Source organism: Syzygium oleosum, unplaced genomic scaffold (assembly GCF_021117445.2).
Source record: "Syzygium oleosum isolate NSW1041296 unplaced genomic scaffold, Sole_v2.1 Sole_v2.12, whole genome shotgun sequence".
NCBI classification, from domain to species: domain Eukaryota; kingdom Viridiplantae; phylum Streptophyta; class Magnoliopsida; order Myrtales; family Myrtaceae; genus Syzygium; species Syzygium oleosum.
The window spans coordinates 9863785-9877809 of record NW_026607496.1 but is presented as its reverse complement, the minus strand read 5'-3'; the positions used below and the strand labels follow the sequence as shown (position 1 = coordinate 9877809).

The window sequence follows — 14025 nt, the reverse complement described above, 5'->3', positions numbered from 1 at the left end:
TGATCGCGTCGAGTGAAAATTAACCCTATTAGTCTCATAACCACCCAAGAGTTCGAACTAGTTTTATAAGTTCCTTTTATTGATCTTTCTCCTCGCGACATTCTATATTCAACCAAGTGAAACTAACGCGGCGCTACATCAACAAGAACGGGATAGGGCTCGACAGAACGGCCGGCGGCCGGTCGCCGCCCCTGTGCAGATACATGTCGCGACCTTCCCCCGCGAGACGAAGGGGTACCCCGGTGGCTTTGGGGGGCCCCCCCAAGAGCTCTCCGCCGAGGGCCCCCCGGGCGAGTACGGATCTTTCTCCGGAGACGCAGCGCGTGAGGCCCCCACGCCCCAGCCCCGGCCCCTCCCTCGGGGGGCCTCCTCCCTCTCCTCCGATTGGTCAAACCAGCGAGGAGCCCAGCTCCCTATAAATACGGCCTCGCCCCCCTCACCTCTTTTGCCCATCGAGCTCGTTCCCCCATCTCTTCTCTCTCTACTTTCTCTCTCATAGCCATTCGATCTCTCGTCCTCGTCGTCGTCGTCGTCGTCTCTGTTCAAGCAGTCCTTCCTCCCTCCTCGAAGGGGTCTTACCAGGGGGTTTATCCCACCCTCTCTTCCCTGGAATTCCCGCTCCCGTTCGCTCCCCCTCGCCGCGAGCCCCTAGAAATCCCCCCCCCCCCTCCTCCGCCGTCTAGGGTTTCCGCCGGAGCTCCGGGGGGGTTTTGGGTTTCCCGCGCGCGGGGCTCCGGGATTTCTCGCTGGGTTTTCCGGCGACGATCGGTGGGTCGGGTTTTCTCGATTCGGTGTCCGGGCTCGCGGACCGCTTGCGGGGGGCCGGGGTTTCTTGTTCCCGGGCCGAGCCGGTCTTGAATTTTCCCCGTCCGCTCGCTCGCGGGTTGCCGTCGCTCCCGAGTGTGGTTTCGGCGGCCGCTAGGGTTTCGCGGAAGCCGGGCCGGATCTGGGTTTTGCGGATTGCCGCTTTTGGAGCTCGCCCATTCCTTCACCCGCTGCTGTAAGCCGGTAGATTTCGTTGTCTGCTGAAGTTTGGACCCGTTATGGAGGTTTCCGGCTTTCTTGGTACCTAATTGTCCGAATTCTCTGTTTGGGTTTGAAGCGTTTTTGTTTGTTTCTCCTCCATTTCGAACGCCCCCCGTATCGATGGAGTGGAAGTGGAGGAGAAAATGATTGCCCCTGATGGAGCAGATCTCGGGCTGGGCTGGGCTGAGCTGAGCTGAGAGATTCGTGGGTTGAATGAAGGAAATTTTGTTGTCGGGTTATCTTCCATTGATATGAGTCATCGAATATGAACAATGGAGGTGTAAATACAACAACTGGTAACGAAACGAAGGCTGATGCTCCGAGTGGAAGAGCTAAAGCTGACGACTTTGCTCGTGCGGTATCGAGGGTTGCGGTTGCACAGGTTTGTGAGGGTGTCGGGTTCGAGAGTGTCAGGGACTCCGCTTTGGACTCTCTTTCAGATATAGCGATTCGTTATCTTCACGATATCGGCAAGGCTGCGAGCTTTTATGCTAATATCTCTGGTAGGACTCAGTGTAATGTTTTTGACATTATTAGAGCTCTAGAAGATTTAGGGAATTTTCAAGGTTTCTCGGGGGCTTCGGGAGTTAGTCACTGCCTTGCCAGTTCTGGCACAGTAATGGAAATTCTGGATTATGCGCAATCGGCCGAGGAGGTTCCCTTCAATCAGTCGATACCTCGATTTCCAGTAGCCAGGGATAGGCGTCTGATCCCAAGTTTCACGCAAATGGGTGAGACTCCACCTGGCAAGCATGTACCTGCGTGGTTGCCGGCCTTGCCTGATCCTCACACTTATAAGCAGACACCCGTGTGGAATGAGCGGAAGTCGGATCTGCGTGCTGATAAGATCGAGCAAGCGAGGCAAAGGAGAAATGCAGAGAGGTCTTTGTTGAATTTGCAGCAAAGGCTAGCCCAGTTTGGTTCTGCAGGAGCTTCAACCTCGAATATTGTTCAAGATCACCAGCCGAAAGAATTGAAGGCAGACGAAGGCAATCCATATCTCACCACACCTTTGCCACCTGGTGAAAAGGAAGTCTCGTCTGTCAATTTGCCTGTTATTCTTTCTAATGGACCTACAAGGGAGAATAGTTTATCTGTCCTGGAGACATTTGCCCCTGCAATTGAAGCTATGAAAGATCGGTTCTGTGAAGATGGTGATGGCGATAATAAGATCCTTCCTCCTGATAAGAGACCTGCTATTCATTTCAAGTTCAAGACTGGAAAAAAAGTTTTCGGTCAGTCTTCGGATCTAAAACTTCATACTAAATATCTCAGCAGACCTGTCGCTCTGATTGGGCGTGAAGAGGAGAGAGATGACAAGAAGAGAAGAGCTGAATACATCCTTAGGCAAGCCATGGAAAATCCACAGGAGCTCACTCAGATGTAAATTGATAGAGAATAGCAGTATGATTTGCAAGGTGCATCAAATTGGTTGTCCGCTGAGGCCACAGTGTTGCTTCTGGTGGAAATTTTAGGGCAGTTTAGGCAGGAATTCTTGTAGTCCGGCTAACAATACTTCTGAGGTATGAGAGTGTCTCTTTTCATGCTCCGACTCTGCTTTGTAAACAATTCTTTGAATTACATTTTTCTTGTGTTCTTATCCAATATGTGAGTATCTCTTGCACCGTTACTGTATGGAATGACATTGTTTCTGCTCCCAAAGTACTTTTTTGTGGATGCATATGCGTATTGGAGGCAAGAAGCAGATCATGCACATTACTAAGCCCTGCCGCTTGAGCATCAAGGCCTGGGAGTTACTCGTCTTGGGAATATGAATTCGATTTGGAAAGTAACCTTGAGTATTTCAATTTAGAGTGCTATCTGAGGATATTACTTTCTTGTATTCCGATTTAAGCACTTCATTTAGAATACTCTGTTGGCTTGGAACTTGAGCATCAAGGCCCGTCAGTTACTTGTCTTGGGAATATGAATTCGATTTGGAAAGTAATTTTGAGTAAATCGTTTCCAATTTATGTTGCTATACAATTTTCTTGTTTTTGCTGCCAATTCACTTTCATTTGTAAAGAACTTCAAGATACGGTGGTCCGACATATAGCAGGTTATTTTGACTTACAAATACCATGTGGTTGAATTTAACTCAGAACTGGATTACTGAATAGGACAGAGCATGGTCCAGCTGGGTCATTTTTAAAACTGGGAATCGACCCAGACAGTTCTAGAACTGGTCGGGAACCTAATGGGCTGATCCCAAGCCAGTTCGTGAGTAGGACCATTCTAAATAAAAGGGGACTATGGAGATGAGATGGTAATTAAAAAGAGATGAGAGCACGAATAAAGGGGGACTTAAGACTTGAGAGAGAGAGAGAGAGAGATGTGCGCTTATGTGGTGGCTATAAAAAACCTAAAATGGTCAAGGGTCTTGAATATTCTTTGAAGTAGCATTAGCTATTTTCTGTCTTCGGGACCAAAGTTTGAATCTTCACTAACCACTAGACCTATGTTCTTATATTTTAATAAAGCCAAAAATTCGTTCGGTTCAAACCTGGAACCAACCTGGATGGTTCAGTTCCCGGTTGAACTGCCAGTTCCCAAGCAATAATTATGAACCTACTGGGTCGTGGGCCAGTTCCAGATTCTTGGAACCGCACCGACCAGGCCGGTTGCAGCCAGTTCCTATGTTGAACTGGACTGGCTGCACAATGTTAATTGTTGATTACTCATCAGTTATTTTCAACAGTAGTTTTAATCGTCGTGTTTCATTAAATAAAAGTGGAGTAATTAATGGTGTTTGCATCTAGTCATGTTGCTGTGCAAACATTTCACCAGAAGGCTGCCTATCTTTGCAGTATTCCGACATTGTACTTTGTTTTCGTTATGTATTGTATGGGTAGGTTGGAAATGAAACCCTTTAATCTCAGTGATCTACATTAGCATTTCATAGTTCTTCTCCTATCAAGTTACCATCCAAATTTAAACTTGTGTATGGAGCTTAACTGTTTGAAATGAAACACATTTATATGTTACAGCAGTAGTTTTTAGGTATCTGTTCTTGTAAGGGTGAAATATACAAGAAGTGTCCAAAAACCATTAGTTGATTAAGCTTGCGAACTGTTTAGTGATACCTGTCGAGTCAAGCCATCTTTTTGAATGCTTTACTATGTCATAGCTATTTGATGACCCTGAATTAACTTTTAGATGACATTGCACCTTGTCATATTTATATTGTTTGTTTCACATTCGAGGAAGTTTATAACTGCATATATATGATCAAGGAAGGTTTTTCGAGTTAACTTTTACTGGGTTATCCTGGTTAAATATGAGCTAAGGTAATCTGGGGCATATCTGTTCCTCTTGAAGTCTCTCTGTGGTGCATTGTTTGTACCACACACTTGAAACTAAAATGTCCTGGTTGCTCATATAACGTCTTAATGGAAAGGCATTACTTGTCATACTGATTGACCACTTTCTATATCTTGGATACTTGGTGTAATATTAAAACTATGCAGCATTCCTCATCCCAAATGTAGAATTTCTAGATTTACCTTGTGCTGTGTTATCTAGTACCTCGCAAATACTTGATTCTGCTGATGCCTGATGAGACATCCCATCGATTCTCTGGAATTCATGAGACATAAACAACTCTGTCTTGAACGGCAAGATCCCAGGATTTACAGCTTCTGCCATCAGTTGGTGCTGCAAAGTAGTTATTACCCTTGTACTTGGAACTAATTTTTACTGAAAAAGAAAGGATGCATGTCAATCCTTTCTCCGAGGTAACGTCCTAAAAGGGAGATATCCATTACATTACCCATTATACTTCAGGACTGCACAATGAGTTTGGGATTACTATGTAATTGATTGGAAACAGGGCTATGTCATGCATACTTTGTTCTGTTTTTCTTTTTTCACTATTTCTTCAGAACTAGTAAGCGGGATTCTGATATATGCCAATGAGATTGTTTCAATGATATTTTACTACACATTATGCATATATTTTCAACAAGTATGAGTAATTTGTTGGATTTGCTCTCCAGCTTGTTGGAATTTGACCTGCACTTGTCGATCCTGATCTGTACACTTCATGATAGGATTCTTTGGAGCTCACTTGGTTCGCAGGGGATTACAAGAACACCTTCTTGATTAAATCCAAATTCCTGTTCCGCTGCATCTAATAACTTGAGAAATGGAGGATGGCTGAGATATCTTAATTCAACGAAGAACTTCCTGGGCTCGCCATGTCCTATCGTGATGACAGAGAAGTATCCATCTTTCATTTTGGCCATTCTATCGTTTCCCTTGATGGTGTTGCAGTATCTCAAGGGCCATCTGCAGGGACAGAGGAAAACCTTCTGGAACTGTTTCCCTGCCTTTCCTAGACTGAGGAAGGAGCTATTTTTCCTCCATTTCGCTTTGCTCTCATCCTTGTGCTTGATGTGAATTTTTTTCCCCGTTTTTCGCCAACTATGCTAGATCTTGTGTAGGTTCTTTCTATGTAATGGAAATAGAAGCAGTGGCCGATTTATACTTGGAGTTCAGGCCTTTCCTCATTGAATGAGTGCAACTGTGCATGTGATCTCCTCCTTGTGGTTAGTCAACTTGACAAGCCCCTACCTTATGACATCCACTTGGCCTCTTTCAGGAAAACTTGAGGCAGAGAAATGGATTTTAAAGAACAATTAGGGCCCGTTTGGTAACGTGCCAAATAGTGAAAATTTCTGTTTTTTTGTTCCCAGAAATAATTTGGGAACAGAAATGCGTTTGGTAAACTTTTTATTCCCGGGCACATTTTTGCAAATATTTGTGCCGAGAAACAGTTTTGGAAGAGAAACAAGAAGTAAAAAAAAGTTACTTTTTGTTTCTCGGCACAATTTTAAGAATCAATTTTTTTTCTTCTTTTTCTTTTTTTTCTTTTCTTCTTTTTGTGTTGCTCTGTCGGCGAGGGCGAGGGCTGGACCCTTGCCGCCTGGGCGAGGCGGCTCGCCGTCGATCATGGCGAGGTCGGCCTCGCCCAGATCTGGCAAGGTCGAGCCTCGCCGTCGCAACCCACGGCGAAGCCGACCTCGCCGTCGCGACCCTCGCCCAGATTTGGTGAGGCCGAACCTCGCCGTCGCGACCCACGGCGAAGCCGACCTCGCCGTGGGTCGCGACGGCGAGGCTCGACCTCACCAGATCTGGGCGAGGTTGGCGAGGCCGAGCCTCGCCGTGGGTCGCGATGGCCGATGTCGGCCTCGCCCAGGCGGCGAGGGTCCAACCCTCGCCCTCGCCGGCAGGGGGGACCCTCGCCTCCGTCGGCGGCTGGTGAGGGCCGTGACGCTCTCGCCGGCCCTAGGCTGTGACCGGTCGCCGGCGACCGGCCATGGCCTGGGTAGAAAGAAAAAAAAAATTAAACAATTCAAAAATTATTAAAATATTATTAATAAAAAGAAATTTATGTGTAGTTACCAAACGAATTTCTGTTCTTTTCTATTTCAGGAATAGAAATTTTGGACAGTTTACCAAACGCCTTGAAATGCACAGAAATTATTTCCGGGCACAGAATAAAAAAAAATCATTTCTGTTCAGAAATAGTTCCCGGGCACATAATGGTTGTCATGCGCACCCTTATACTTTTTTCCTTCTATTGATATAGAAATTTATTTGGTGCGCAGTTCTTTATCTGAGGTCCCCATTCTTTGCGTACGAAATACGATGTGGAAGAAGATATATAAAGAACCCTCGACACTAAATGACCTGGTTTTGTGGTGTTTAAAAACGTCACTTCCTTGTTGAGTATTCGGCAGGGCATCAGCCCATACCAAAGGGAAAGAAAAGGACTGCTGGATTAGATACTATGCCGTGGAAGAATCACAACCAGGAGTCTGTCATATGGGAAGATTCATGCATCTACTTACGGCCCATCGCAGCGGTGCATGCATCTGGCTCGTATACTCTTGTTTGTCGCGGTCTTAATCTTGAAAATACTGAATTCAGAAGCCAAGGCCCTCGAGACTTTCAATGCCACGCCTAAGGTAAGATGAGGTGAAGACCAGCTTGTTTGGACAAAGCACATGACCAGGCGTTAACCTAATCCGCTGTCCCTCTCATAAAAACTGCCTTGACAACTCTCAAGTAAGCCTGTACTTTGCCATGGTAACTGGTAAGGGACCTCTGGCCAGGTTTCGTTTTTTATATCAATGTTCGTCCCAGGGGCTCTCTTGCCCTCCCGATACCTCCAGGCTTGTTTCTTCGCGCTAAAACTATATGCAACTTTTCTCATCTCTACGCCAATGACACTGTCAAACATCATGTGCCTATTTTCTTGATAAAATCTCGGCCGCCAGTGACCCTAAAACTGCCAAAGGTCGTGTACCTATTTTCGTTGTTGAAGTTACAATTGTACCAGAGCTTGAGGTGTTAAGGTAGAGCCACCGTATATTGCAGTCAATCCATGAGGAAGCCCCCCTTGTCCATGCCAAAGTCGGAACGTGTGCTCTATTTGGCAACAGAATTTTTTGTTGATTAGACAAGCTCTAATCCTGCACCGCTGCTCGCTTAATTCTTACCATTTCTCTCCGAAAATCTCTGAGACCACAGCTTACTGACGATCTAGAAAACTCTGTGCACTAAGGTCATATTCATATTCCTCCGGTGCAGCATTCCATGCTCCGACGAGTTATGAAGAAGCTTAAAGTCTGAAACTAGTGCGATTTGGGAAGAGAATTTCCAACTATTTAGTTATCCAAAATCTATTATAGAGTATAAAGCCTCCAGACATCGCTAAAATAAGCTCACCAGAAGACTAACGAGGTTTTGCATATAGAGCTCGAAACATCAAAAGGGAAAATCTAGATGGATCTCATTTTCACCAAACTAGAGCTCAAAACATCAAACATACACTAAACATACTCGTGATGTTTGTGTTCCCCCATTTTGAACGGTTATCGACCACTATCAAAATCAATCTTTCTGTTTGCACGAGAAAATCAGAAAGTACTCCAATAAAATGCAAATCTCCAGTTTTTTCCTACAGTTCCAGGAATTATACAGTGTGAAACCCTTTGGATTTTTGGTCAAGCTTGGATTATAAAACATCTATGCGTCTTAAGTTCAAAAAGGAGGGAGAGAAAGCTTATAAAGCCTTCAGGGCACTCATTACGTCAGACGTCTCAATGCTTCAGCTTCAGATCCAGTTGAGAAGGAAACACTCTACCACGGTGGTTGAAAATCATGAAGTCCAGGTTGTCTGGGAGAGAAACTATCCTGCAAAACCAAGAAAATGTCCGTTGCAGCGTAAATATGTATGTAGAATTCTTGAGCGCCCTTATGGGCCTCATTATGAATACATACAGGAGGATAAAAATGTAAATACGCAAGGTACAAATAATAGAACAAATCTAAACACTATTCTCAACAAACCAACTCTTAGGGTTATCACATTTCAACCACGTTACCAGCACAACATCTTCTAGTAATCATGTCAAAGAAGGCCAAAGACTAGATAGCTTCACAAAGATTTTTGGAAATCAATGAAACATACTAAACAAGAAACTTGGGACATCTTGGAAGCATCAAATTGTTCACAAAATTCTTGTATTGAGTAATATTTTTTATTAAAAAAGTCGTGAAAAAGAGTCACTCAAAGGGATTCCTCTCTTTTAATTCAAATTACATGGCATTTCAACGAAGCATATAGATCAACTGCATCTCTCACAAATATCTACACTCAATGAGACTTCTTTCTACGCAATAATAGTCTGCACATGCTAATGGGCACCATGACTAGAATATGTGTATTTAACGAGTCAAATGGCAGCTTCATCTTTCTTTAAACCTAGTTGATATACACAATTGAGGATCCATAACCATCTAAGTATCGACTTTACAAGATAATTGGTACCTTTGTAAAATCTTCTAATTCTCTTTCATCTAAGGAGTTCGATAAGTTGTAATGCAAAACATGTACGAAATCCATCTAGTAATACATACATGATATTCAATGTAAGTGCATAAGAATGCTAAAAAATCAGGCGCATGTAAACAATCTCAAGAAAAAAACAAAGATAATTGCCCATTCCGAGAAACATGGGAGCACATAATACAATCAGTTGAGAACTTTAGCATCATCATAAAGCATGAAGATGACCGTACTGAATCTCTTTTTAACCATAAAAAAGAGTGAAGTTTAAATCAACTTCTCATATTGTCCATACTTAATCATCATGAACAACATAGCCATAATTAGAGACGTATCATCATTGACGGCAGCCGGCTAAGCTATTCTAAGTTTCATGTCAGACATGTAGCAGATGCACCAACACCGCAAGAACATATTAAAGGAGCAGCTTAGCTATTTCTTCATTCTAGTTATAGACACTCTAGAGTTTACACGGCCACTTAATCACACTTTGAATCAACCTACCAAAGAAAATATCAACAAAAAAAAAGAACTCTTAAGCATCAACATGTAAACGAAAGAAGACATCCTCAACAATTGAAATATCCCATATTGCTTATATGCTGAGTCTATTTTGATGTTACATTATGTAGTCCCCCTCCATCTAACAGCTTAAGCTTTTCTATTGGATTTTCTAATATGAAATCAGAGTCAGTTTAAATTATTCATTTCCCATTCGTTATTTCATTTCCTATAGCCTTCTTGTTTGTCTCATTTGCTGTTTGTCAATTCCCATGTAGTGCTTTGTCCGGTTTACACATGAAAGGGAATACTGAAGCATTTTACATCGCATGTCTATAGGGTTTATTTGTTTGTATAATTTCTCTCCACTTAAAAACAAGCTTTTGTGTTGGACCTTTTGACACGGATAATAAAAAAGTAGTTCATTAAGAGAAAATTTCCCATGATTCATTTATACTTTTAATCTATAACATCGAAACCTCAACCATTGCAGAACAAATAGGCAAAAAGTCGTCCATAAGGGTAAGTCAAAGTGCTGATTGAGAGGATGTCTATAGAAGAAGTTGCAAACGAGTATGCACATCCTTTACATAGCAGTGAAGTCACTTTCAGACAAGTTATTATTGGAGAAATTCACCGTTGCTCGATAAGAGTTTCCAAGCGCTACTGAGTACTGACAGTGACAGCAAGGAGTAATTCTAAGGAATTTCAATTATGTCAAAACATAATATCAGGCAGGAAAATGTATCGTTAGGTGTTGATACATTGGTCCAAACTGCCACCAATAGATTATTGGTTCATATATTGTTTTAAGAAACATATACCCTAATTCTTATTTGAGGTTGCTTTTTATGTGATATTGAGATACAAACTCTTAAGATAATGTGGAGATATATTATGCAAATGTGCATTTTCTATCAATTCAAACCGATCCATAGTAGCCAAAGTTTAATCTGGGAGATTTTTATACCAAGCTACCATTTTTTGAAATTCTTCAACTTGACATCATTGAATCGCGTCAGAAACATATACCCTAAACTGAATCAAACAGCACCCTAATCCAACCATTTCCACAAATTATGAGATTGTGTACCTTAACGCTAGATGATATTTCATATTGACACATATCTCAAAGAAAAAGACACGATAAATTCCTCAACACGAAAGAATTTTTTAGAAGAGGTGTTAAAATGATTTGGGCACTCAAAATATTTTCTAAAGATGCTTTTGTGATACGATACGACTCTGTGGTTGGTTTATAACAACATTGGGGAACCTAAGTAAGACCTGGGCAGAAACTCTAGGGAAAAATATATGGGATTAATGTAGGACACTGTATTAGATAGAGTGCGAGGACATAATGGGATCTACATTCCTATCCCCATTGAACAAGAGACCGCTTTGTCTTCCTTGCAATTAAAGGATGGAGAAACATAGATACTTAAAACAAAAGAGTTAATCTAAAAAAGGTCATTGACATAAAAAATTATATCAACCACAGGAGACCAGTTCATGTTTTGTAAACCTTTACGACATAAAAGACAGAAAATACTATGACAACACCTAATTAAGCTGGATTCCGGTAAACTCTCGAACTTCTAACCAGATACTCAAGATGCTTACAATCCAACACGATCTGCAGTTAAGGCACAAAATCATTCACAACGTTTGCAGCTTCTTAACTTCCCTGCCGTATCTCTTGATTAACCACTCCACTTAAACATCACAAGTAACAAAACTTACAAGATTGCAACTTGAAGCTAAGACAAACCCCAAAGCAAATTTTCGCCAATCCAAATACTGGAAGAACCAACTGAACATTGGGGCAAACAATCTCACCTGTTTTCTTCGGAATCAGGATGGATCGAGAGGAACTTTCCGGGCACAGTGAGAGCAGCCAACACACAGAGAACGAGCCCCACGAGCAATTCAGCGACCACCTGCAGTTCAGCTCCAAAATTAGACGCTAAACACGATCAAATCCCGAACCGCGAAGCCATAGTTAGACGCTTACGTTGAGCGGAGGCCCCGAGAATTCCTCCTCCATGATCTTCAACAACCCCCTATCTGCAAAACCCAAAAACAAGAAAAGACGAAATCTCTCAAGCACCACCACTACACCCACGACTGCAAGCGCGTGAAAGGAGAAACCGAGAGGATTCGCACAAATTTGAGCGCGCTCGCTCACATTGGACGGTGGAATAGGCGGCGTGAGACAGGATCAGGACTCCGAAGGCGCCGATTGCGAAGCCGAACCTCATCGTCGCCGCTTTTCCTCCTCCTCCTTCTTCCGCCGACGGTCGCCGATGGGAGGCCGGCCGAGAGCTCCGATCGATCTACGATGAACAGGGACGGGGAAAGATCGCTGCTTTGCCTTGGAGGCTCTTCGGACTTCTTCTGAGCTGAAGGAGGGGGAGGCGGAAGTCCGGTCTGACCAACGAGAACCGACCCGGGTCCGGGGATGACGAGAAGGCCCAGATCCGGTTCATTTATGGGCCTCGAGGCCCAACCTTGAAAAGCCCTCCGTTTCTTTCTCTTTTCTCTTTTCTTTTTTTTTTTTAAATTTGATTTTAATTTAAAGCAGAAAAAACAATAAGACGCACCGTCGACTAAGGGTGAGCATAGTTTGGGTGGGCGGTTCCCACCCTGGAATCGAGAATTGCCCACTAAGAACCAGTTCCAAAAAATTTACCATCCGTTAAATTTGATTAATGTCACGAAAAACCACAAAATGTTAAACATGTGATAAACGGAGGGGTAAAACCCCAAATTACTACACCTATCAACTGGCACATGTCATCCAACTCAGTAATTTAATGGTAAAACGAAGGGTAAATTTATCATAGGTGTACAAGTTTGGGGTTTTTTGAGGTCAAAAAATTTATTTTGGATAAATTTGTCACATGTGTACTGATCTAGAATTTTTTGTAGCATTAACCCTAACGTGTATTATTCACTTTTTTATATTGCATGGTTTGGAAATATAATGAAACTTGTGTTGTGTTTTCCAAGTCACTGATCATGTTGGCCACGCATTCAGGTGCATATGCAAAATCAAATTGCTTTTAGCTAGTTTCGGAGTGATAATTGTACACACGTTCGTCTATATAAGCTAGGCATGTTTAGACTTTCTTTTGTGGTAGTTCCATGAATGGAAATTCTTAAAAAGAAATTAAAAGAAAAAAAAAGACACGACGACATGGTGACATGGAAATTAAACAATCTGATAAATTAGATGTCAACAGTTTATCTAATTGAAATGAAGATGGAAAAAATAAATTATTCAAAGGTAATAATATGAACAAGTTTAGACCAAAATATAGATTTGACATAATTTAAGACAAAAAAATGCCGTATTTATGAGAAGTACTTGCCTTTTGCGATTGAGTAGGTAAATTACATAAATAGTTAATACCACGAAAAATCTCAAACTGATACACCTGTGACAAATTTACCCAAAACTAATTTTTTGACCACTAAAAATCCCAAACTGATACACTTGTGACAAATTTACCCTCCGTTAGTTTCCGTTAAATTTTACTGTTAAATTGCTTTGTTAAATGACACGCAGCAGTTGATGAATGTACCAGTCTTGGATTTACCCTCCTTTTGTCACAAGTGTACTAGTTTGTGATTTTTTTTTGTATTAATCCAATTTAACGGAAATTAACGGAGGAGGGTAAATTTGTCACAAATATACCAGTTTTGGGTTTTTGGTGCTTAGAAAATTTAGTTTGGGGTAAATTTATCACAGATGTGTCAGTTTAGAATTTTTAGTGATCAAAAAATTAGTTTGGGGTAAATTTATCACAGGTGTACCAATTTGGAAATTTTCGTGGTATTAACCCTTACATAAAAGAAATAACAATATATATGTATGAAGACTTGGATGTTACACCTTTTGTAGCCTAGTACTATTTATATGAAGGGTTTTGCGAACGATAATTTAAACACATTTTAAACAATAAAAGACGGTACAAATTATTATAAACTTGGGTCATTAAGATATCGATTAATTGTCCAAAGTTTTTTTGGTTGCTTTATGTAAACTTTGTTTCGATCAAGATGAAAATTGAAGAGACATATGATGGATTTGCTATTCTATAGACAAATAATATGGTTTTGTACAACGACAAGATAATTGGACTTTTATACAAAGCCTAATCCATCATGGAAAGAATATATATAATTTTAAAAATTAAATTACGTGTTTAAGAAAGAATATGATCACTCACTTTAAGAATCGTCTTTGACAAAAAAATTCTAAATGTTAGGAATCTTTAACAAGATACATCGCCTCCTTTTTCCTTGAAAAATTACTACAAACTACTTTGATATTTCATTCACATCTAAAATAATAAGAACTTTATTCGGTCAAATTTGAACCAAACTCTTTTTCAGAAATTTTGGGTGTATATAATACACTTACAATTTTTTCGAAGCACGGAGGACTGCGTGAATCGAATAAGAAAAATCGTGCAATGATTATTTTTTTACTTTTTCACATATGTTTCGATGGATTTTTAGTTTTTACCCGGCGAAAATCTTGAGACAGATATTCTTTGATTTATTCTTAACTCGAAATATTTGAAATTTGTATAAATTATAACTAGCAAAGTATAAATTCATATGTACTTTTCTTT

General features: G+C 41.3%; 2 protein-coding genes across 2 annotated transcripts; one reads left to right on the top strand and one right to left on the bottom strand.

Moving 5' to 3' along the window:
• The first annotated feature begins 469 nt into the window (after positions 1-469).
• LOC115674174 (transcription initiation factor TFIID subunit 8) lies at positions 470-5534 on the top strand. Its single transcript, XM_030596504.2, has 2 exons — positions 470-2549; positions 5076-5534. The coding sequence occupies exon 1, from the start codon at positions 1292-1294 to the stop codon at positions 2411-2413; it is 1122 nt and encodes a 373-aa protein (XP_030452364.1). The 5' UTR covers positions 470-1291; the 3' UTR covers positions 2414-2549; positions 5076-5534.
• Positions 5535-7797: 2263 nt separating this feature from the next.
• Positions 7798-11794, bottom strand: LOC115674210 (membrane magnesium transporter). Its single transcript, XM_030596557.2, has 4 exons — positions 11571-11794; positions 11397-11449; positions 11222-11322; positions 7798-8226 (listed from the first exon to the last, which is right to left on the bottom strand). The coding sequence occupies exons 1-4, from the start codon at positions 11641-11643 to the stop codon at positions 8133-8135; spliced, it is 321 nt and encodes a 106-aa protein (XP_030452417.1). The 5' UTR covers positions 11644-11794; the 3' UTR covers positions 7798-8132.
• Positions 11795-14025: the final 2231 nt, after the last annotated feature.